Source organism: Equus caballus, chromosome 14 (assembly GCF_041296265.1).
Source record: "Equus caballus isolate H_3958 breed thoroughbred chromosome 14, TB-T2T, whole genome shotgun sequence".
Classification (NCBI taxonomy): domain Eukaryota; kingdom Metazoa; phylum Chordata; class Mammalia; order Perissodactyla; family Equidae; genus Equus; species Equus caballus.
Genome location: NC_091697.1, coordinates 88,945,571 through 88,970,959, shown reverse-complemented (window position 1 = coordinate 88,970,959; position 25,389 = coordinate 88,945,571). Strand labels below are relative to the sequence as shown.

The window sequence follows — 25,389 nt, the reverse complement described above, 5'->3', positions numbered from 1 at the left end:
ACTGCCAGAATAAGATCATTATAGCTCATCAACATGCCTAGTCAAGTGGTAATTGTTCAAAAGAACTCTTCCAAAGGGTTTAAATATGACAGCTCATGCATATACACCACAAAAGATGTCAGTTCGATCAACAAAGTTTTAATGAGTGCCTCATGTGTTCCAACACAGCCTCTCATTGTAAGCGTGTGCTACTTGATTCCACTGTTCTTACTATTCCCTTACTCTCTGGGTTCCCCTAGCAGACTGCAGAACCAGAGATTATAAGCAAAGGGACCTCCCCTGGAAGCTATTATTATTAATAAATGTGAGCTGATCATGTTACGTCCCTGCAATGGGTTATGTCTCTTACAAAATAATCAACAAGTCCATTGGCCTGGACTTTAAAAGACATCTCTACATTGGCACCTACTATCTCTTCAGCTCACTGCCCTGTGCTTCCTGGCTCACCCTTTATACCCAGTGATAACAAATTACCTGCAGCTAGGTCCCCACTCACTCCAAGATATTGCTTGGCCTCCATGTCGTTTGTGCTCTTTTCTGCCTGAAATGTCTCTCCTCTCTTTTCCCAGTTCATGGTTTAACTAAAGGAGCCAATGCAAAGTCTTCCATGCCCCACTCTGTCACATACCTTATGTGAGACCAGCACATCTCCTCTAAAGTCATTGGAGCAGAACAAAGTGGAAATTCTTTGGGAATTGGGGGAGATGAAAGTCTGGGGTTTATGTGTGCATGAGAGCCTATTTACCAAGAGCAGAAGGTTCACGGGGCACACAGCTTACCCCAGTCCCATTGGGCTCCCCTTGGCTTTATTTTTACATTTAAATTCTTGATCCATTTGGAGTTTTTCCTAATATAGAATGTATCTAATTATTATTTTAATCACTGAAGCCTTACAGTATTTTTTAATATCTGGTACAGCTAGTCCCTTCCATTGCTTTCTCTTTTTCCTTTTCCTAATGATAACTGTTTTTGCGTATGATTTTAAAATCAGCCTATCTAGTGCCAGAAAATAAATCAACAAATAAACTTATAATTTTTATTGAAATCACATTAAATTTATAAGCTAACTTTAGAATTGACATAGTTGTAATGCAAATCGTTTATCCCTGAATATAGCGTGCCTCCTATTTGTTAAGTTTGCTTTTATATTGTTCAGGAGTGGTTTCAAATTCTCCTTATGTAGGCATCATCTTAAATGTATTTTGAGATTTTGTTATCTTTTTTCTTTTTAGTTTATTGTAATGGGGTTTCATTATATCTTCTGGCTAGTTGTTAATGAATATTATGAAGGCTGTATTAATTTTATACTCCACTAACAATGAATTCTCTTCGTGATTATAGTAACTTTTTAGTTGATTTTTTTTGTTATTTTTTCCAGGCACACAATCATATTATTTTTAAATAATAATAATTTTACCTCACTGCTTACCATTTTCATACACATAATTTCTCTCCCTTTTCTAATTGCTTTAATAACTCCAGCATGATATTAAATAGCAGTGCAAGGATAGTGAGCATCCTGCTCTTGTTCCTGACTTTAACAGAAATGCCCCCAGTGTTTCCCTTGTGATGGGGGAAGTAAGTTTCCTCAGTAAACATGTTTAATACACAACTAGGCCTATTTTATTGATGGTTTTTTTTTTTAATCAAGAATGATTGTGAATTTTGTCAAATATCTTTTCAGCATTTGTGGAGATAATCATGTGAGTTTTCTCCTAAGCTATACTAGCATAATTATTTGTATTAATATGTTTCCTATTATTAAACCATTCTTACTTTTTTAAAAAATAAGTTGCACTTGAATGTGATGTGCTTTTTTTATTGTGCTGCTGGATACTGCTGATATTTTATTTAAGAATTTGGCACCAATGTTTATAAACAAGATTAGTCTTCTTTTGTGCAATCTTTTTCACATTTTGGTCTCAATATGCGCTGACTTCTTAAAAATAATTTGGAAGTTTCTCTTCTTTTTCTATGCTCTGAAATGGTTTAAATGACATTACAATTATCTATTCTTTAAGGATTTGGGAGTTTTACCTCTGAAACCATCTGGGCCTATGATTTGGTGGGAAAGGAAGTCCTTTGATATCTTTGCTCAATTTTCTCTGTGGAAATTGGGCTGTCTAAACGTTCTATCTTTTCAAGGGGCAGCTTTAGTAAATTACTTTTTCTTGAAAAAATACCTATTTCATCTAGATTTTGAAATTTACTTGCATAAAATTATGCAAAATATTTTTAGGATTATTTTAATTTCCTCTGCTTTTGTTGTTTTTTCCCCTTGCCATTTTATCATTTTATTTCTGCTTTTCTTTTTTCTCCTTGATTAGTTAGGTTGGTTGTGTCTTACCAATTACATTGATTATTCTCCAATGATCCAGTCTTTTCAAGTATTTTTAAGATTTTTTTTTTTCCTTCTTCTCCCCAAAGCCCCCGGGTATATATTTGTGTATCCCTAGTTGTGGGTCCCTCCAGTTGTGGCATGCAGGACGCCGCCCCAGCATGGCTTGATGAGCGGTGCCATGTCCACACCCAGGATTCGAACCGGTGAAACCCTGGGCCGCTGAAGTGGAGCAAGTGAACCCAACCACTCGGCCACCAGGCTGACCCCTCAAGTATTTTCAAATTCTGCTTCCACTCTATTTTCCAAATCACAAATTTAAGCTTTTGTCTTTGTTTTTTTCCTTTCCTGCAGTTTCTTTTGCTGTTCATTTTCTAACTTTTTGAAACATATACATTCATTCTCTTTTTACTGATATAAGAATTTATGACTGTGAATTTTCCCTGAACATTCATTTATCCCTGTATCCCCTGGGGTTTGATATGTAGTATTCTCGTTGTTTCCTAGAAGTTCTGCAACTGCATACTGTATTTTTCTTTTGATTGAAATAGCAGTTGTTGTTGGTTTTTCCCCCTGAGTTAAGGAGTTTTTGTTTTGTTATCCTGGTATTCATTTTTAGTTTTATCTCATTATAATCAAAATTTGTTGTGTATACCAGTTTTAGGTTTTTGGAACATTTTCAGGCGGTTTTTTGGTGGCCAGAGAGTAAAATTTTGTACATGTTCTAAAAGAATGTGCATTCTGTATTTTTAGGGTACAAAGTTCAGTTGATCTATAAAAAAGTAGTTTATGGGTTAGGTCTTATGTATTCTTACTTATTTTTTCATTTAATTCTTCTGTCTTGAATTGAGAGAAATGAATTAAAGTCTTGCATAATTATTGGGCTTCCATTTCATCTTTAATTTCAGCTTTGTGAATGTTTTTGCTATGTTATTTGGATCACAGATATTTATAACTACTCTCTTTTCTGATTCCTAATTTTAATATTTATGTTTTCTCTCAAATTTTGTCTGTTACTTTTTCAGAGAAACAGCCCTTGGAATTACATGTCAATCCTATAATTTTTTCCTGTTTCTTATTAATTATTTTAACATTTGTATATTAGTTTTCTATCACTGCCATTACAGATTATCACAGCAGTGGTTTATAACAACACAAATGTATTATCTCACAGTTTCTGTAGGTCAAAAGTCTGGCTGGCTAGACTTGATCCTCTGCTTAGGGTCCCACAAGGCAGAAATCAAGGTGTCAGCAGGGCTGCGTTCCTTTGGAGAGGCTCTGGGGATGAATCCTCTTCCAGGCTCATTCAAGTTTTTGGCCAAAGTCAGTTTCTTGAGGTTGTAGGACTGAGGTCTCTGCTGGCTGTCAACTGGGGACTGATATTCCTCCAGCTGTTCACCTTCCTTCTGATGTTTCCCATTGACCTCTCTCCAGCAATAGAAGGTAAAGTCGGTCTCACGCTTCCTATCTCTCTGACTCCATCTTCTGCTGCCTCTCTCTGACTTCGGCTGGAGAAAGTTCTCTGCTTTTAGGGGCTCATATGATTAGATTGGGACAACTTGGATAAGACAGATAATCTCCTATTACAATGTCTGTAACCTTAGTACAGCTGCAAATCTCTTTGGCTATCTAACACAACATGTTTAGAGGTTCCAGGGATTAGGGCACAGACATCTTTGTGGATCCATTCTGCCTACCACAATTTATCAGTTTCTTCATCCTGCTTTCCTTTGGTTAGGTTTGTCATTCTCTTTTTAACTTTGTGAAACGAATGGTTAGTTTACATAGCTTCATTCTGTCTTGGATAATTATGGAAACATTTAATGCCACAAATTTAGCTCTGATTATAGATATGGCTGTGTCCTTTTGATACGTAATGTTCTCATCATCCTTTCCTAAGTAAATTGTAATTGCAGAGTTGATTTATTCTTTGACACTTGTGTTAGTCTTTTGAGAAGCAAATACCATAAAGGAGTTAGATTTGCAAGAGATTTATTGAGGGAAAAAACTGAAGGAAAATAGGGAGGAAGCTGGAGGAGATGGAGAGCCATCAAACTGCAATATAGATCTGACTTCTGTGAAAAAGACTGGGAAGAAAGGTGTTAGATGGCCATTCTAACAAAATTTCATCAAGTTCCTTGAGCCAAAGTCATTCATCAAAGGACTGCTCCCCAGACATTGCTTAGAAGCAGCCAGCCTGTGGGAAGTACGGCCTTGACACATGGTGATGGGTTTTACACTCAGCAATCAAGGCCCTTGCCAATTATGCTCCTCATAGTGGGAGATCTGAGAGGAACATTTTCATGTGAAACACTGGAATTAAACAATAGAAGTAAAAGAGTATAGGTTTTTTAACTCAAATAGTTAGATTTTTGTTTCTTTATACTTTTCTTATTGGTTTCTAGTTTTAGTGCAGTATAGTTAGAATTATGGTATGCTTTTCCTGCTTTTTAGAATAATTTGAGAGTTTCTTTATAGTCACACGTGTGCTTAGTTGCAAATGCTCAGTGGGTACTGGGAAAGAATGAGTGTTTGCTGTTTTCAAGTTAGATCATTTGGTGTGTAAATCTATTAGATAAACAATAGTTTTCCTATCTTCCTATATCCTTATTTATATTTTACTTATTTGACAAGTAAAGAGTCAAGAGAAGTTATTTAAAATCACTAATACATCATCTCTGTTAGTTTATCCTTGTAATTTTACAGCTGTTGCTTTTTAGTTCAATACGTAAAGTAAAGGTTCAAAACTCTTTAGTATTTTTCACCATGAATTCTACTCTTCGCCTAGAAAATGACCATCTTTGTCCCATTTAATGTATTTTGCCTTGAATAACATTTTATCTAACACTATTGCTTTACCTGCTTTCTTTTCCTTTGCTTTTGCCAGGCATACATTTACCCATTATTTCGTTGCTAACAATTCTGCCTTTAAGTGCACCTCCTAAAAATAGCCTGTTTTAAGTGTATCTCCTATAAATAATCATTCATGTGCTATTGGTTGCTCACCCAACATTTATCTATTCAAACCTTCCATTATTCACCTTTTTCTTTTCTAAGAGAACTCAGATTTTAAGTGTCTACTCTTCTCCACATAACCATCTGTTTCAGGAATTGAATTCTGTTTGGCCAAAGCCAATCATGTAGTTTGACTCCCCTTGGCAGTGATTAGTTTAGTCATCTTTATGCGCTGCAATTCTGCAACTATTTTCCAATCCAGTCCTTTCACCTAAAGGAACTTCCTGAACATTTCTGGCAACGTGGAAGGCACCCTTATTCTAACTTCCAGAACTGGAACTTGGTTCTTCCTATCTTAAATGCCCCAAGTCATTTCACTTGGGATTCATTTCTGCTCACGTCAGAATCCTACCGGGAAATTCCTGAGACCTAATCTTAGGCCACTCTTGTGTGTTTTCCTCAGAGCCTAATTGTGCATTGAAACATTTATTCAGTAAGTATTTGGTGACCATTTACTGTTGGTCACCTAATGTGCACTGAGGGTACAGTGGTGATAGAAGATATAGTGGCCTACACTGTAACTGGGTAACTGGGGAGATAGAAAGTAAAGAAATAATCAGATTAACAAATTGATAAACTAATAACAATGTATTGTTATATCTTTAGGTAGTCTATTACCATAAAGAGCATTATAGACAGCAGAATGGAACACTTCCCTATTATTCTTTCCCTGAAGAGAGTTCTATCACTGTTGAATCATTCCTTTGAAAACAACCATTTTTAAACACAAATGCACCCTAGGCTCCAGTGTGTTTGTTTCCTGGCCCCTTTAGGAAAAAAGTATAATTAACGTAAGTGCTCGTGGTCTTGTTCACACGCACAAATAGCTCCCTTTTCCACTTTCATTAGGTAATGCAGCTCTTAGGAAGGCTAGAGACTTCCAGTTCTGAGCAAATCTCAAATTTCAAGATGCTTCAGGGGGATTATCGCCACGAAATGAACATTTTGGAGTTCAAGTAAGTGAATGGAAGATTTTGACTTCTGTTAAATGTATTCCAAAGGGTTTTGCCTAATGAAAGCGTTGGCATTAAATAAAAACCTATCCCAGCAATTTGAACCTGGCCAAGAAATAAAGCAACGAACTAAGGAAGAAAACAGTCTGCACTAAATAACTTATACAATATTCACAATAAAATAAGAAATATGCTACTAATTTTGTCATTCTCTTTGTCTGCATAACATCTGAACTGAATTGATACTTATCCTGACCTTTCCTATAGAGTCATTCTAACTTATCAATTGTATATTAAATTGCCTCAGTGTAACCCCTTATGGAATATATTGATTCCACAAAATTATCAATTTTTAAAACAACTTTGATTTGCAAACTTTTCTTTTAAGATTTCTTCTGAGATCCTCTACTTGCTCCTTTACGTCATCTCTGTTTTAAGACTGGTCTCTGTTCCATCGGACACTGAGTTGTCCCCCAGGCAATGGAGAAAGCAGTAAAGGAGACAATGCACAAACATTCAAATTACTGGCCTCCTTGTCCTCAAATCCTCCTTTCTTGTTTACATGACCACCATTTCCTGAGATCGTGGTGCAGGCAAAAGAAAATTCTAGTCACTTGGATGGTATTATCCGCCCCTTCTACCCCTGTTCTTTTTCCTCTGTCCCACATCCCTTGGGTTTAAGGTCTTGGTCAAACCCAGTATTCTGAATATACTCTGCTTTCTCCAATTTTCCCCATCTCTACTGTATTTCAATTGATCTAAGTGTCATTGATTATAAGATGCACCATTATGTTTTTGTACCTCTAAGACATGAAGATAACAATTAAAACATAGCACACCATCACTTTAAGACACCACCTGATTTCAGAGATGTTAAATTGGGAAATATGTGTGTCCTAGAAACTGATGAAAAACAAGTCATCATTAAAACTCAGAGAAGTAAATGTCTTGAGTAAACAAAAGAGATCCACTTTCTTCATACCCTAAAAAAACATATCTAGGGCTGGCCCGGTGGTGCAGCGGTTAAGTTTGCACATTCCACTTTGGCAGCCTGGGGTTCACCAGTTCGGATCCCGGGTGCGGAACTACGCACCGCTTGTCAAGTCACGCTGTGGCAGGCGTCCCACATATAAAATAGAGGAAGACGGGCACGGATATTAGCTCAGGGCCAGTCTTCAGCAAAAAGAGGAGGATTGGTGGCAGATGTTAGCTCAGGGCTAATTGTCATAAAAAACAAAAAAGGATATCTAGGTTCTTAAATTCTAGTACAATGAGGATGCTCAGTAACTACCTGTGTGGTGCTTGATCTAATCGCTTTAGCTTATAATGAAGATAAAGAAAAGAAGTAGAAAAGTAAACTGTTCCTAGAAGTACTGTTTAAAAATTGATTTTATTGGGGGAGAAGAGGAACTTATAATCTGAAATGGAAGATTGGTTTAAAGGGATGCAGGATATTAACAAAAACGAGGGGAAAAGGAAATATTTGAGATCTAGGGCAACTGCTTTATTGATGATGCTGAATCATTGTTCGCCTTTCAATCTTGTGGGAAATTGGCTTATAGATGAATCACCTAAAGAGTTTAAACCTGAATCTGGACACTTTTGTAATAGTATAAACTTGAATCTTTTTCTCACTTGAAATAATGAAGTCTTCAAATTTCATTAGTATTACAGTAGGTAACATTGAATTTATAAGCCAGATTTTTCCCCAGGCAAATACTTATGAGCTCTAATAATTCATTTAATTACACAATTGACTGTTTTTTATTTAAATCTTCTCCATTGACTCTTTTAAATTAAAAAGTAATATGCATTCATTGTAAAAAACAAAATAAAACAAAGATGAAAAAAGATGTCACCACCTCAGCTTCCTAATGTAACCAATGCTAACACCAGGGGTGTATCCTTCTACACTTTCCTCCCTATTAATATAAGCATAAAACAGAAAAAGGACACTGTATGTATGTGTGTATGTGTGTGTATATACATGTATATTCTTACATGGAAAATCATGTCTATTATGTCAGGAAAAAGTCTAAGGAAAGAAAAAAACATACAAACATTCGTTTATCCTTTTTATATTTCAAGGAGAATGCTTTTTAAAAAATGCTTTCATATTTTAATAAACTACCAACAGACAGAGTCTGACTTCTGATTGTTACCAGGAAAGTGAGTCTCCAATTGCAGGCAAAACCTTGTAATAAAAGGATCATAAGTAGTAATTAATTCTTTATCGTTTTATTTTAGTTTCAGAATTTCAATTACCCACGTGCCCTTCCAGAGATGTTACTTGGGCACATTTAGTGTTCCTTGGTTTTCAGAGGGATGTTAATATTGTATCAGTGAAGAGAGTAAATGCTCTCCTTTATTTACACAGTAAAGGTGAGCACTGAAGGCTAGACTCTCACGTGTAAAGCTACGATTGATTATCTAGGAATGTGCTGTCCCCCTTAACCATTACTATTAATTAATATTTCCACCAGAGACAGGGAAGGGAAGATGAAAATTGAAGATTAGGTCTCTAAATAACTTGACGAGTCTATGATTTGCTATTTGTAAACAGCCCTAACAAAAGCATTGTATGAGAAAGAATGCATCATTTATTCAACAGCTATTCAATGGGCAGTTTCTATTTTCCAAGCATTGCTTACAGCCATGCACAAAGCAGAACCCTTGTTTCACAGAACTTAGGTTCTCGTGGAGGAGCACACCAATTAGCATCTAGTGCATGCTGATGAGCATTTTGGAGAAAAAGTAGAGTAACGGACTAGAGAGTCAGCTGGGGAGAGGGATTTTTTTGTTTGTTTTTTGGTGTGGCAAAAAAAAACCCCAAAAAACTTCCGCGATAAAATAGTGCTTGAATATAAATTTGAATGAAATGAGGGCAGGAGTACTCCAGACATAGGAAACAGTTGGCTAAAATGAGGTTGTCCATGTATGAGTTGGAAACTTATTTGTCTGAGATCCAACAGCTGTTAGCCAGTAGCACAGGTGTTTGGAAATCACGATTAGACCAAGAACAGGAAGAGGGATCAACTTCATCTTCTTCACAGTTGAGGTACTCACTTGAAGCAAGGCATGCCTTCTGAGTGGAAAATAACTCTATGTCAAACCAATGTGATAATTCAGAGAGATGAAGATTAGAATTTAGCTATTATACTATAACTAATCTAACTATTAGAAAATTAACTTTTCCCAGTCCTTGATTTCATCACCTAAATCCGGGCTTCTTAACCTCGGTGCTTTTGATTGGCGTTTTGGCTGGATAATTCTTTGTTGTGGAGCTGTCCTGTGCATTGTGGGAACTTTAGCAGCATCCCCGGCCTCTATCCACTATATGTCAGTAGCACCTCCCAGTTGTGACTACCAAAAATGTCTCCATACATTGCTAAATAATCCTTGATCTAAATAAAAATGAAAATGGCCTCACATAACTTGTCTTTTCCAATTCTTCATCCAAACACTTTTTCAGGAGAGCTAGAGAGGCATGCAGTATATATCTAGCATGTCTTAAGCAATTTCCAATAATAAAAATCACAAACTAAATTATCTGCATATAATTTTTACTGAAAACACTAAAGCAACTATTATTTCAAGCCACCCACATGTTGCAAGGTAGTCTGAATATTCTCAACAAACAACATGCATTGTTCCTGCCAATCTAATATTTTGCCTATTCTAAAAGAGAATTTAAGGGGCTGGCCCCATGGCCGAATGGTTAAGTTCATACACTTCGCTTTGGTGGCTGAGGGTTTTGCTGGTTCTGATCCTGGGCGCAGACCTAGCATGGCTCATCAAGCCATGCTGAGGTGAAGTCCCACATAGCAGAACCAGAAGGACCTAAAACTAGAATATACAACTATGTACTGGCAGGCTTTAGGGAGAAGAAAAAAAAAAAAGATTGGCAACAGATATTAGCTCAGGGCCAATCTTGAAGAAAATAAATAAATAAAAGAAAATTTGAAATTAACATTTTACCATGAGCAAGTCACACATAGAAAATATATACATATACCCCTTGCTGGTCCCCAAACCTCATCCCACCTCTTCTCAGTCCCATATTTCTCAGTCACTACAGATGTGGATTCCCTCTTCTGCTCAAACCCTCAGCCACTCTGCAGTGACTTTTCAAATTGATGATATATAATTCCAACACTTTTAATCTCTGTAATAACATCCCCTTCCATTTTAAAAAATCTTTCATTCTCTATTTCATACTCCTATGATGCATCATCTTGATGCCAGTAGTCCCTTCCTGCACCTTTCCCTATTATTTCTGTTTTTGCCCCACATGAGTAACCCAACACCTCTTTAAGCCCTCCCCCCACCCAACCTCCCAAAGAAACCACTCAGAGACCCACTGGTGGCTATGGAGACTTTACTGAAGATTTCGCCTCAGACAGAAAAGACAACCACTGCTATCCCAAACTCCTTATGGGGCCCTCTTCCTTCTCCCTTTCCCCCTTCCTACCCCAGACTTTTCTCTCCTCCCCTAGATGACGCAAGTCCTCTCTGCCTCTCTGGTCCAGCTCCTCCCTCAGCCTCATAGTGGCCCTTGTAGAGCAGGTGTTCTGCAAACTACCCCTCTTAGCCAAATCTGCCCACAGCTAAGAAGGTTTTTCACACTTTCTAATAAATTTTTTAATAAAAAATTATATTTCACAATATGTGAATATTATATGAAATGAAAATTTCAGTGGATATAAAGTTAGATTAGACCACAACCATGCTCATCTGTTTATTATTTGTTTGTAAATAAGCCATGCTTATTTGCTTATTTGTATCACCAACAGTTGCTTTCCCACTGCAATGGCAGTGTTGAGTCGTTGCACAGCTGAGTGGTTGCAACAGAGACCATATGGCTCTCAAAGCCTGAAATATTTACTATCTGACCCTTTACATAAAAAGTTTCCCAAACCCCCACTACAGAATAACACCCCCACCCCAAGTGACTTATCAAACTATTTCTTCCCCACACATGCAATGTGCCCTGGGCCCTGAGAGGAAGTCGGCATGGATGACACATGCATTCTGTGTGGCTGTGTCCCTGTTGCTGTGTGTATGTATTTTCAGGTATGTGGAGGGGTGTTGTCAGCAGCTGGGCTGAACACGAGCTCAGGGCAGGGACTCAGAGTGTGCTCCCCTGCCCCACCTCCCACACCAACACTTAAGTACTTGCTAGACACACAGCCTCATCCTCTGAAAAAATGGCAGACTTTTTAATACTAAATTTTGGGTTTATGTTTAAATTTACCTATTAAAATAGAACAAACTACTTTTCCCCTTAGATTTAATTCACTTTCAAATAATCTGTGTGAGGAAGTTGAGAACAACAAAAAATGGACAGAAAACCAGTTCATCAAATATCAACAAGACCTCCTGGGCCATATCAATCAGTGTCTGAAGCTACTCCAGGAGAAACTGGTAAGGAGTTCTGTTATTCATGAAGTAAGCAGCCGCCAGGTTATTCTCTGGATGTTAGCAATGAGTAGAGGTCTTGAAAGTTACATTTCAACATTCACAGCAACCTTCACTGTGTTGGTAACTTACTTTTTTCATCACCAGAATAGGACTCCAGAGGCCTGCCTTCTGGTCCTGTTTGCTACTCCCCAACTCTGTGAACCCACAGTTCTGAGTGTGCTCTACCTGTACCAGAATAAATTAAAGAGAGTTTTAACAAACACAGATTCCTGGTCCCAACCTGGAGCTGAGACATCAGACCCTCCGGGGGCTTCTAGGCAAGCTCCCCGGTGATGCTTAGACGCAATAAAGCTTGAACACTTCTGCACTACTAGCTCTTTCTCAGATTCTGGCAGACTCCTCCACCAGTTCTAGGCAGCACTAGGCGACCACAGCGTCACCTGCAGGAAGAAGCCTCTCACCACAAGGAAGAGAGAGACTGGAATCCATCATTCCTGGGCAGGCAGGGTTAAAGAGAGAACCAAGTTAGTCTTGCCTATGCCTGTACCAAATTCCTCAGAGGGGATCGAGGAGGAGCAGAGAAGCTAATTAGCCTCAGGCTGCCTCCACAGTCCCCACCCTGCTGCACATTAGAGTCACCTGGAGGGCTTTTAAACTACAATTTCTGAGCTCCACAGACCAATTAAGTCAGAATTTGGGGGAGGGGTGTGAAGGTCCCGGTGATTCTAATAGACAGCATGGGCGGAGAATCGCCGTTCCTGCTGAAGTCAGTCCACATGGAGATAGGAAGCTCAAGGGAATAAGGACATCTAACATTTCGGAGGATGTTCAAGGAGCTCCAGTCAAGCAGGATCCAAAACGCCTTCCTTGACTACACTTCTTTGAACACTAGGCTAAAATGCCAAGTCCTCAAGGGATTTCAGGAAGACTTCAGCCCTCTCTTTTCTCTCATAACACGTAGAATTCCAGAAACTACAAAAAAACAAGACCAAACAAAGGGATGAACTCTTACATTTGTGAACACAGTTTTAGATACAAGGGCAGTTGGTTTGAATTTTCACATTGAACAAGAAAAAGTGAGTTTGTTAAATATGTTCTTTAAGCTGAATTACAAATCCACATAGGTTTTATTTTCTGCAGTGTTTTATCACATGCTATCTTTTCTAGGAAAAGTCTGAAAATAAAATGGAAGAAAAATTACTGCGGCTTTCAAGCAAATTAGAGAATTTCATTAACACACAGAAACAGGAAGCAGAACTAAACAAAGTAAAGCATATAGAAAATAAACTGTCCAAAAAGATGAACCACATGGAAAAGCACATCTGGGGTGAATTAGAGAAAATGCAGAATGAATATCAATCAGGTGAGCAGATACCTTTGATTGACAACATCAGTCCTTTCCTATCCAATCCCTCAGTTTTCTACTTTGAGTTAATGGCCAGGATCAATCTTGTCATTAGTGACCTCCTTTCACATTTAATCTGAGTTTCCTAAATATTCCATAGAATGTCAGCATACTACTGGAAGGTAGGTAAATAAGTTCACTTTCTTCATTGACACTTGGCAGTATCATAAGCTTGCCACTGCTGTGAGATCTTTTGCTAAGATCATAGAATTCTTAGTCTTGGAAAGTCCTTAGAGATCAGCAAAACTTGACTTGTGGGTATATCATGAAATTAGAAGCCTAAATCAAATGCCCCTCATTGAACTGCAGGTAATGAGCCTGGACAGACGTCAGACTGGAGACTTGACCTTTAGCAGTGAGAAAGAGAGATGAATTAAGAGAGTCCAGTATAATGACTGTTTTTCTTCTTAAGGAGGTTAATGGCAGCAGTGTCAAGCTGCGCTAACATCAAAGAGGATTACTTTGAAAGGCTCATCTAATTTGTCAAAGGGAAGGATGTAGGATAGGTGCTGTGGAGCAGCCATCTGCCTCGAGTCACAATTCAGAGGGAATTACCAGGAATCAGAAGGTTCCTTTATTAGAGAAAGCCCCAACTAATTTTCTGTCCTCTAGATCTCAGAAAAATTCACATAAATTCTACCAAATTTTGGTCTTTATTATAGAGATGCCTTGGAGGTGTCTTGGGAAGACAGTGTGGTCTCATTTTGTTCCTGGCATATAAATTAAATTTGCTGCCTGGAAATCTGACCCTCACCACCCCTACCCCCAACTCCCACCGCCAAACCAACATAATGAATTACCTGGCCAGGAATCATGACCCAAACTTAACTGCCCTTCTTTTAGGGCCCTGCTCTCTACTGAATTACCAGAGATTTAATTTTATTCATTCCATTAGTACAACCCCAGGATGAGTTGAAGAGGAATTTGCAATCTACATGTTTCCGCATTTTACTAATTGGGAATTCTAGCAAAAGGGGATTCCAAATTAATGGTTTGCTCTTTTATGCCTTTAATAAAAATGTGTTGAGAGGTGACTACGTGAAAGGTCCCAGTGAATAAGAAATGGACTGTACCTCAGAAGCTTGAGGTCTGGTAGGTCTGTGCTCGTGACTGACTAGATTTGCACACGAGAGACACAATATGGGCCGAGGGTGGGGGGCAGCTGGTGGCCACTCCTTTGGTCCCTCAAACAGGTTACTTTCAGAGAAGTTTTAAAATCTCATCTGTGGTCTTTATCTTCAATTTGGTAACAAGAATAAAAAAAAAAGGGATCATCTAAATCTCTTGCCAAAGTATATAGAAAGAAGAAAATATTTTAAATTTCTCTCTTGAAATACAGAATTATTTCATTATGCAATACATTTGGAGGGAGGGAAGGAGAGGAACTGAATTAAATTTTCACAATGAAGCCAGACACAAGTTGAAACACTATTGCTAATGCATCTTCATGACATATAAGAAATAGATTATTGTACACTTTCGGACTGGCCTTAATAGAATTTAATATGCTTTGAATTAAATGATGATCAATTATGGCAGGACTGCTGATTATCAACTTTCGTAAAAGAAAAAAAATTCTAATGCATTGTTTAAGTATACCTATTCTCATATCATCTTCCAGGATTTCAATCGATTCATGACTCTCTCAGCTCCCTCCAACAAATACAGAAAACAAAGATGGATTTAGAGAAATATAAAGTACGGAAAGACCTAAAGAAATTACAGCGTAAGATAGGGGAACTCCAGGAAGTGTAAAACTTTCCAGCCATCTTCTTTTTCACCGAGCAAGGGAGTGCTTTGTTGGTAAAATTTGTGAAGAAGAAAGTTAATATCTCTGGGATGTTTACTGTTTCTAATATCTCTGTATTTCTTACCAACTTTTTAAGGAGACGAATGGACCAGAAAATCCAATAAAGCGAAGCAGCTTTATGATGTCTTCATTAACTTATTAATGAAAAAATTAAGGAATTTTTTTTACATACACGCCTTTTTATATTTTTATTTGCCTATAAATAAAAAAAGAGCAAACTACATAATCTACAGAAATGAGTCAAGTAGGCTGGGGCTGTGGCAAACTGGAGACCACTTACCCCATCTAAAAACAACAGCCACTATGCACTTCTAGTTCATTATTAACATGCATATCATCCATTATTGCCAAAATTTTCATTTTTCAAGAGAAACCAGAAATCTGGTTTTATATGAAACTATTTATAAGCATTAGGAACTGGCTCAAAATAGTTCTTAAAATATGAGGGAATGTCTGTGGGGCAGATACAGCCAGTGTGCTGTCAAATTGCAACTTCAAATCCAGAGGTTCTTGTTTTCTAATAATCCCCATATTTACAGCAAGTCTAATGTATATTTAAAATATTGATTTGTCATACTCAATATGTATCAGAATTATAAGCAAGTAAGGGTTAACCATGCAAAATAAGAGAATACAATAGTTTCCATGAAAAACATCTAACATAATTTGATCTAGGTGCTAAATTCAGAAGCACTTCAAAATCATTAATTAGTTTCCTATAAAATTAAAGTATTTCTAACTTTTCTAGATATAAATGTTAAATGGTGAGCCTGGTAATGGGCAGTAAGATCATGAAAAATAAAAACAAACTATTCATGTCATGCACTATCTGCTAGAACAATGACTAATTTCTCATCACAGAGCTTTGTGTAAACATGGCAAGGGGACCCTCGCTTCAGATTTGGTCTCCTTCCTTGGTTTAGGGAAGAAGAGTGACAACTTCTCTGCTAATAAAGAACAAAATTACCTTCCAAACCAATTTTGGACCAATGCCCACCTCTCTAATTTTTTAGCTATATGAAACATCTCCATTTATTTTTGTTAATTTACATACAGCATCACTGACTATATTCCAACGGATTTTCATAGGAGAACTTAAAGAGTTTACAATGCAATAGCAAGTGTCCTTTGCAATCAAGTGTTACAGGAGGACAAAGGCCTAATATCTCAAGTAATTCCAAATAACTCTTACAAGCCAATAAGAGAATAAGTCAATTTTTTTAAAAAAACAGGCAAAGAATATGAACAGGCAAGTCACAGAAGTATACAATAATAAACGAAGATATGAAAAGACATTCAACCTATTAAAGAAATAAAAATTAAAGGGACCCTTAGCTACCATTTTCAGATTGAAAAAATTAAAGTGATTGATACTATTAGGTTGACAGGGGTATAGAGAAATGTGCACTCTCATACATTACTGGTGAATCTATAAATTGGTACAATGATTTAGAGGGCAATTTGGAAACATCTATTAACATTTTTAAATGTATATATCCTTTGACCCTGGGATTCTACTGCTAGAAATTTCTATTACTGGGGGAAAAAAATTCCAAGGTGTGCAAAGATATATGAACAAGGATGCTCATTACAGCACCATTTGTTATAGTAAAACAACTGAAAACAACCCTAAGGAATTGATTAAATTAATGATATCACCAGACAAAAACTGCTATCCAGCCCTTAAAAAGAATACAGAAAGATATCGATGATACACTGATAGGTGTAAAAAGCAAGTCGCAAAGCAACATGGATACGATCCCACTTCTGTCAAAACAATTTTTAAATAAGTTAAACAGAATATTGCATAACCATAAGCAAACAAAGGTAAGAATTTACAACAAACTTAGCAGTCATTGGATTATGAATAATTTTGTTTTCTACATTAAGCATTAATACTTTTACATTATTACAATATAATATTTTGCTTTCCAGTAAAAATATATTTTATAAAACCACCACAACAAATACACTAGTAGGCTGAAAGAATAACTCTTTGTAATGAACCAAATAAGTGGTTGTAGAAAGGGTTAAATTAGGAATTCACACAGATCAAGGACCATGTCATCCCACTCATATCCATTTTTACTTTACAGACATAGCTACAAAAGCAGAGAGGACATAACAGCAAGTGCAAAAAAAAGATGCTGATGCATTTTTTTTTCCTTGTAAATAAAAATGCTCTCAACTAAATTCTAGCTCAAACAATAGTGCAGGATCAAGCCAAAAGCTTTCCCAGAATGAGTCAACACCTCATTGGTGTTGACAGGGTGGTACTACATAGAATTGAATGCAATGCAAGGGGGTAGGGGATCAAAGGATCCTCTGCCAGTGTTCTCTTGCTTGGGATCCCAAGTTGGGGTGTCCACAGATTGGCACAGACTCTAGATGGCCTGAGAACTATGCCTCGAGAGAAGGTGGATCCACATATTGTAGGACCTAAAGCTTAAAGCTTTGACGTGTTCTTGATGTCCTGTCCTAATGAGTGGGCACAGGAGTCTGTAGGAATACTCCTGGAAGCTATGGCTAGCTCAGGACAGCAGCAACTCAACTGTATACAGAAGAGACCATGAACAACGTAAGTATGTCCGTCCAACCCAAAAGTATCCCCAACTCCACTTCTCTTTAGCTGGATCCAAAGATGCCCATGGCCACTCCAGGGGCACCTGACATCAACGGAAGTTGGAGTAGAAAGAGAGTGGTCTTAACCAACGATCTCAGTGTAGTTAAAATGTCTTCTGCAAATTTTATGACGATCTTGTAAACACACTGCCAAGGCTCAGGTAAGTAGGGGACCCTGGAGCTCAAGGGCCATCATTTGACACTACATTCACCTCTGCTCGGGGGACCAGTGGAGCACTGGGTCTCCCTTGCTTTGCATTTATTTTGCAATGGATCCATAAAGGTGACAAAGATGAACAATCCTCATAGAGCAGCTCAACATACATGGCACTTTATTCTTTACCAAAACCAACACTTAATCCTTTGGGAAATGTCAAACTTCTCTCCCCACCAATACAGGAGAATGCTTGAGCATCACAGAATCTGCAGTCCAGATGCACCGGCAAACTTGAGGCAGATGTTAAAATATCTCAGACTCCACTTTAGGGACAAACCCCATCTAAACAGGCTTGGAAATCCAAGGACCCTGCTGACACCATGTTTCCTGCCATTTCCTCCCTCTTATCAAAAACCTGCTGTTAGGGAGAAAAAAATATATACAATTATTTACACTGAGGACTAAATGGGAATGTTCAAAGTACCCTACTTCCCCACTGAAGATGAAAGACACATCCCTCACCTTATGTGTCACAGGTAACTGCCTTCTCAGCCCCATTGTGAGGTAGACACGCTCACCACCTGATAGCCAGGAGAGCAATAGGCCCAAGGTCCCAGAAATAGCATTCCCAGAATGCTCTGCACACCAGCAGCTTCCCCCTCTTCTACAGAAACTTACCAAACACCTGTCCACTTCTATTAGTGTCATTCATAATAGCAGCAAGTAGCATCCAAAACACCAAGAAGGAAAAACTTGCTCTACACTATATATACACACACATACATATTGGTGTTTTTACCTGATGAAATGGGTCTCCACACTTTTGTGAGATATTACTTTTTATATATTTGCAGCCTCCATTCATTCATTTGCTAGGCACTGAGGATACAACATTAAGCAAACTAAATATGGGCCCTCCCCTTAGGGAACTTACAGTCTAGTAGAAAAGACCAACAATTAAACTTGCAAATACCTGGGCAAGTGAAGAGTGTGATGGGAGCACCTGGGAGAGGCATTTAGCATAAACATGGGGAATCAGGCAGAGGGATCTTCCAGAAGAAGGGATATCTAGATTGAGACCTCTAAAGTATAAGTAAATATTAACCAAGGGAAAGGGGCTTGATTGGCAGAGGTGGGGGCTCAGGCAGATGGCACAGCCTAAGCAAAGGCCTGGAGGCCAAGAGAATGGGACCCGTGCCAGGAACACATGTAAGAAGTTCAATGGGTTAGAACCTAAAGTGTGTGTGGTGGAGGTGAGGGAGGGGGCTTGAGGGAGGTGAGCAGGAAAGAGAATACGAAGTTGGAGGGAGTGGGTATCTGATCACAAAGGGCCTTGTTACTCCTCTTGAGGAGCATGGACTTTATCTTTAGGGCCCAGAGTAGCCTTTGAAGGATTTTATTTATCTATTTTTTTAAAGATTGACCCTGAGCTAACATCTGTTGCCAACCTTTTTTTCTTTCTTTTTTTCTTTCTTTTTTTCTTCTTCTCCCCAAAGCCCCCCAGTACATAGTTGTACATTCTAGTTGTAGGTCCTTCTAGTTCTGCTATGTGGGACACCACCACAGCATGGCTTGATGAGCAGTGCTAGGTCTGCACCCAGGATCCGAACTTGCGAACCCCTGGCTGCCAAAGTGGAGCGTGCAAACTTAACCACTCAGCCACGGGGCTGGCCCCTGAAGGATTTTAAATAGGAGAAACATTATCAGATTTTCATTTTAGAGAGATCCCTCTGGCTGTAGTATGAAGAACAGAGTACAAACACAGTGGGAGAAGCAAATTTGGGTGGGAAAGGAGATGATTCAGGAGAGAAAGGATAATGAGCTCAGTTTTAAACTGATTGATTTGGAGGTATCTATGGGATGTCCAAGTGGAGATGTCCAGTGGTTGGTGAGCGATAAGGACCTGAGGCATGAGAGAAAGATCTGAACTGAGGATTTAACATAGAAAGGGTTATTAGAGTTATGGGTGAGGAAGGAGGAGATTGCCTGGGGTTGGGAGGGGTGGGAGTAGGGGACGTGAACTACAGTGAGAAACAGAGATCAGGCAGGAACTCCGAGGACACGTAACACTGAAGGAACAGGCAGAAGAGGAACCTTCAAGTCCCTGGGTGAGTATATGAAGACAGCAGTGCGGTAGGAGAGGGAAGATCATTGTTTGAGGGTTTGTCTTCCCTGGGAGTGCCTGCTGGCAGATAGTGTCAACAATCAACTTGGAGTTCTACCGGTAGTACTTTAAGACTGAGATTAGATCTCTGCCTACCAGGAGGACCCTGTTCTAGAACGTAAACTCGAAAGTTGGGTGTATGGTGCAACTTGGTAGAGAACAGTTATAAATGCTCTCCTGACTGCCCTGCCATGCCATAAAATAAACGTGCTGTGTCTCCTCAGACACAGAGAGGGTGGTGAACCCTCCCAGAGAGAAGCAGGATTGTTGCCAGGAAAAGTATTAGGCCCCTAATACTTCCTGGCACTTCCCTCTCTGGGAGATCAGGAGTCACACACATTTGTGGTAAAGCTTTGTTATTTCAGATCTTCCCTTTAATATACAGTCACAAAATTTTCTAATTCCATAGACTAAATGTCCATAAACCCCTGTTCCTTGGTAGAGTTCTGCTACTTCATTTGCAGAAGATATTTACACATGTAATAAATGTTGAGTAAAAAATGATTGATGTGCTCAGCAGTATGTCATAAACCAGGGCCTCTTTTGCAGTCCCCAAAGACATAAGCTGAGAAAACAGAAAAATAACCCAAACTTCTATGCTGAGAAGTGTTGAGGGGGCTTGAGATCTGACAGCCCTGAGTTTAAAACCAGTGCCACCAGTCACTATCTGTGTGACTTCAGAGACAGTCTTTAATTTTGGAGTCTTAGTTTCCTTATCTTAAAATGGGGATAACAATATTTACCTTGGAGGTTACTGGAAGAATTAGAAAAACATTTATTGAGCTATTACCAGGTATCAGAGACTGCTCTAAGCACTTCACCTAGATTAACTCATTTAATCCTCCAAACAGATGCCTATTACTGAGGCACGGAGGGATTAGGTAATTTGTGTAAGGTTACATTCCTAGTATGAGGCAGTCAGGATTTGAACTCATCAGTCCAGAGAGTTTGCTCTTAAATATTCTGCTATATTGTTTCTCTAAATATATGTAGACTATCTAATGCAGTGCCTGATACATCGTAGGTATTGTACTTAATAAATGGTACTGATTAATAATAAACAGAGATTTTTATCTTTATGGAAAAGACAAATTCCATGGAAACCTTTTGTCCAACTCTGATTTAGATCAGTAACTAAAAATACTTGAGTTCAAAAAGGTCCTTGTACGACCTATATTGGCTTGTAATAATTCTAGCAATGTACTAAAGCAGAAAGAAGTACAAAATATAGATTTCTCCTGGACCAAAATTATAATGAAGAGGTGTTCCTCTACTTTAAAAGCACCTCTTCCTATTGTCTCTGGGGAGGGAGGCCAACAGCTAAAATACATTATGGACGTTGACTGGAGGTGGGCAAGGTGCTGATGCCAATGTCCAATACGGCATATTTCCTCTCTAAGTCCTGGCCAGAAAAGCAAACCCAACTGCTATCACTGCCAGGTAAAAGTCATTAGTACCCAACTACCAGATGCTTCTCCAAAAACCTAATGCACTGCATTCACAAGGGAAACATCCAAGGATGGACTTCAACTGAGTGGGACCTACATGGAGGCATGGGAATGGTGCTGGATAAACCCACTCCTACAACCCTAAACAATTCCTAAACCAAGGAATCTATCTAGTCACCACGCCTAAATTCCATTGCTTAGCACTCAAAGCCTTTCAAGTATTCACAACAGCAACATAAAATCCTTCGAAAGGAACAAACACACACCCTCGAGTACCTTCTCTGCAGGGATTAGTTGATAACTAAGGAGAGCATGTCTTTCAAAACCAAGAAAGTGCTAGGTACCTAAGACATGGCAGGGTCAAAAGAAAGTCCACAGAAGAGAGGTTAGAAAAGGCAAAGAGAAAAGCATGGGCTGGGACTTGTGACGTTATCATGGATTAAGTGAAACAATTAGCTCACTGTTGGCCTCAGTTTCTATCAAGTTCAAAATCTAACAAGGTGGAGTATTCTGTATCATTGCATAGGTTTAAATTTGCAAATAAAGCTGGCAAAAAATAAGAAATTTGCAAAGTTAGTCCTTTGGAGGAAGCTCCCTTCCTCCTAAGGTTCTTCCTAGAATTCAGATGATGGCACCAGGTAGATGGCAGCATCAGAACCCACCTTGGTAGGATAACTGAGTCAGTCACACAGACACACCCTCAACTCATTTACATTTCTTTGAGGTAATGGCAATTATTAACAAAATTTGACAACAGTATTGGAAATGATCTTGGGGCCAGATTTTCTTTGCCCAAGAATACAGACGATTTTAGAAGAGTGAATCTCTTTGAGCTGTTTTTTTCCTGTAAAATAAGGATAATATCTACTGTAAAAAATAATGTGAGAATTACATGCAGTAATAGCAGATAGAGCTTGGCACATAGTAGCGTTCAACCTACCCCTGCCTGTAAGTCCTTGGTTGCTGAGGCCCTGCTGGGTAATGACCACTACCTTGTAAGCACAAAAAGCTCTTCTGCTGAAGTAAATGGTACAGTACTAAGATCCTCTGCAATGCTAGATTTTGCTTGGGCTTTCTTAGAAGCACTTGAAGAGAACAAAAGCTCATTGCTGCCTATGTATTTCCCAACGTTCACAAGTATTCACTACGGCCCACTGTAAATCTAGGTCTAGTGAGTTAATAAACAAACAAACAATTCTGAACCTAGTTCTTAGTCCGAAAAGCCATCCCACCATATACATAGCACTTGTTCTGAGGCACCACTGGGCTAGCTTCAGGCAATTCCGAAATATATTTATTTCCCCTTAGTGAAGCTGCTTATGACAATACAAATTTGCCTTCTCAGCAGTGCTTTTTCTCTCTAATCTCCTTTCCACAAAAAGAATCTTCTGTTCCATCTGGCTTTTCTCTTGTGCCTAGAGACACTTGTGTCTCAAATATAAGAGAAAGTAATGCTGCCAGGCATGCACACAGGAAAGAAAACACATAATTCAGTCTGCAAAGATCGAACCTGCAGTTGTCTTTTCTCCAAACCACCTGACTTCTTTCCAGGCTAATTTCCAAACTTCTGAAGCCAGCAAAAAGTCTTCATATAGACTATTTGTACACTCTTTTCCCTTTCTTGATCTATTAAACTGAACAGAACAATTAAAATTAGAACTTTTAAACAATATAGTGGTTTTCCAAAAAAACTCCTGATTGCCTGATACTAAACTATGCAGCACCTCCTCTCCACAGAGATTAAGCAATGGCCGTATTTTGTATGATCAAAGGGGAGGAAATGGCATTAAAAAGGCAGGGTCTTAGAAACTCAAGTTTTTTTGAGCCACCTGAGAGTAAAATAATCAAACAACGTGCATATTTTATTTAATGTGAGTGGCCTTTCTGAATGAAGTATAACCAGTTTGGCAAAGAGCAGGCACATGTAATTACAGTCATCCGTTCACAGACACTGGCTTCTATTGAAACGTTCTTGAAGTGTAGGTCTACTTTCCTTCTCAGGATGTAGTAACTAGAACGGATTACCGTTAACCCTTCTACAGCAGAGATCTCTCTGGAAAGGGGTTCCACCCTAAGAAGGTTTGCACAGGGGGGCCTTGTTAGTGGAAACCAGAGTTGCTACTTCACATGTGCTGCAACAAGCGGTTTATTTTAGTATTTTGCTAAAGCTCACTTCAGACTCGGAAAACTTTGGTGACGTCAGAACAATAGAATGCTGCCATTAGAAATCTAGCTGAAGGCCCTGATTTTACAAATTCACATTAAAAACTAACAGCCAAGAGATCAGGTTTATCTAGTCACGTACCCATTCTATATTGAAACACACCACTTAGGTTTTGTGGGTATAATTTAATGCAGTTTCTTTTAAAGACAATAAGAATGAAGAACATAATCAATTATGTTGGTAATACTGTGCTGTAAGTAGCCTGTTGAGTGAGAACAGCTCAGATACTATTACAGAAATGAACAGTTACATATTCTTAAGACTCAAGTACTTTTGACATTTATATTTTCACCATAACCATTTTTGATAACTCATCGTCTTTATCTGATGACTCCTTTTATGGCAACAATTTAGATGATCTCCAATTTCAGTGATCTGCTGACATTCAATTCAAAGGTATGTGTATTTATTTCAGTACACACAGTGAGCAAGGTACTGATTTTTCACTGCAGCCATAACAAATTGCCACAAACTTATTAGCTTAAAAACAACATAAATTTAGTACTTTACAGTTTTGTAAGTCAGAAGTCCAACACGAGTCTCACCAGGCTACAATCAAAGTGTCGGTAGGGCTGCATCCCTTTCTGGGAACTCCGTAGGAGAATGTTTCCTTGCTTTTTCCATTTCGGAGGCTGCCCTTACTACATCCATCTTCAAAGCCAGCAATAATGAATCTCTCTGATCTTCTGCCATTGTCATTTCTGTCTCTCTGAAAGGCTCTCCACTTCTAAGGACTCTTGTGATTAAATTCGGTCCACCCAGATAACCCAGGATAATGTCCCCCCTCAAGGTGCATACCCTCAGTCACACCTGCATAGTCCCTTCTGCCACGTAGTCACAAGTGCCAGGGATTAGGGCACGGACACCCTTGGGAGCCACTATTCCGCCTACCAAACAGCAAGATAAGCATTTTTTTCATCACCTATCTTCTCTCCAGAAAAATTAATATAATTTAAATATGTTTTTATAGTAGGCACTATATACAGGGAAAGTATATGGTGAAGCATGAAGCCCAAATGAAATTTTGTACTGATTCAAACACAAGAGACAGCATGACAAGCAAATTGTTTTAACTGTCCAGTGATGAATATGAACTCAACCGTTTTTCGATGGATACTTCAGTTTTAATTATCCCTCTCCTGGCATCATTTCCCTTCACTAAAACAAACAGGTATTTTCAATTTTAAATTCAAAATATAAGAAAAAAATATTTCAAGTGTTTCATAACAGCTGTTTGTTAAAGAGATATTATTCTTAAATTTCTTATTTCAAAACATTTTGAAGTCTAAAGATAATTGAGCATTTCATAAAAAAATTATAGTTGTGTAAGGTATCTGTTTAGGTACATTCGAATTTTAAATACTGCTATTCAAAAAGTTCCTATTCTAATCAGCCAAAGAAAGGAAAAACCTACTATTACACAGGACAGGGAGAGCAGAGACCGTGAGTGATCTTTAGGTGCAATAGATCTTAAGTGATTATATTTTCTAAACCAAAAATGAGGCATACAGATAAGGGAATTTTATGACTTTTTACTTTCTCTGTATAAAGAGTCTTAAAAATACATATATATATATATGTGTGTGTGTGTGTGTGGAAAGATGATTGTACTTGTATCTGATACACAAATGCAGCATTCTAAAATGCAGCAAAAAAGAACAAAAGCAAAACAAAAACACCTCTCCTACAAGTTGTAGGTCAGTTTATAACCAGAAGCTGAGTGTTATATTGTATAATAAGCAGCATGGGCACCTAGGAAGTTTTCTATCTGTTGGCAACTAAAGTGGGAGAAAGGAAGACCGAGAGAGAGACAAGAGTCAACTCTGCCAAAA

General features: G+C 38.4%; 1 protein-coding gene across 1 annotated transcript in view; it reads left to right on the top strand.

Moving 5' to 3' along the window:
* The window catches only part of FAM81B (family with sequence similarity 81 member B), a 46,110-nt gene extending 31,049 nt beyond the window's left edge, over positions 1–15,061 (top strand). Inside the window, exons 7-10 of the mRNA XM_070233303.1 lie at positions 6,203–6,309; positions 11,595–11,730; positions 12,895–13,090; positions 14,754–15,061. Coding sequence (XP_070089404.1) covers positions 6,203–6,309; positions 11,595–11,730; positions 12,895–13,090; positions 14,754–14,887 — 573 coding nt within the window. The 3' untranslated portion in view covers positions 14,888–15,061. The remainder of the gene's footprint in view (positions 1–6,202; positions 6,310–11,594; positions 11,731–12,894; positions 13,091–14,753) is intronic.
* Positions 15,062–25,389: the final 10,328 nt, after the last annotated feature.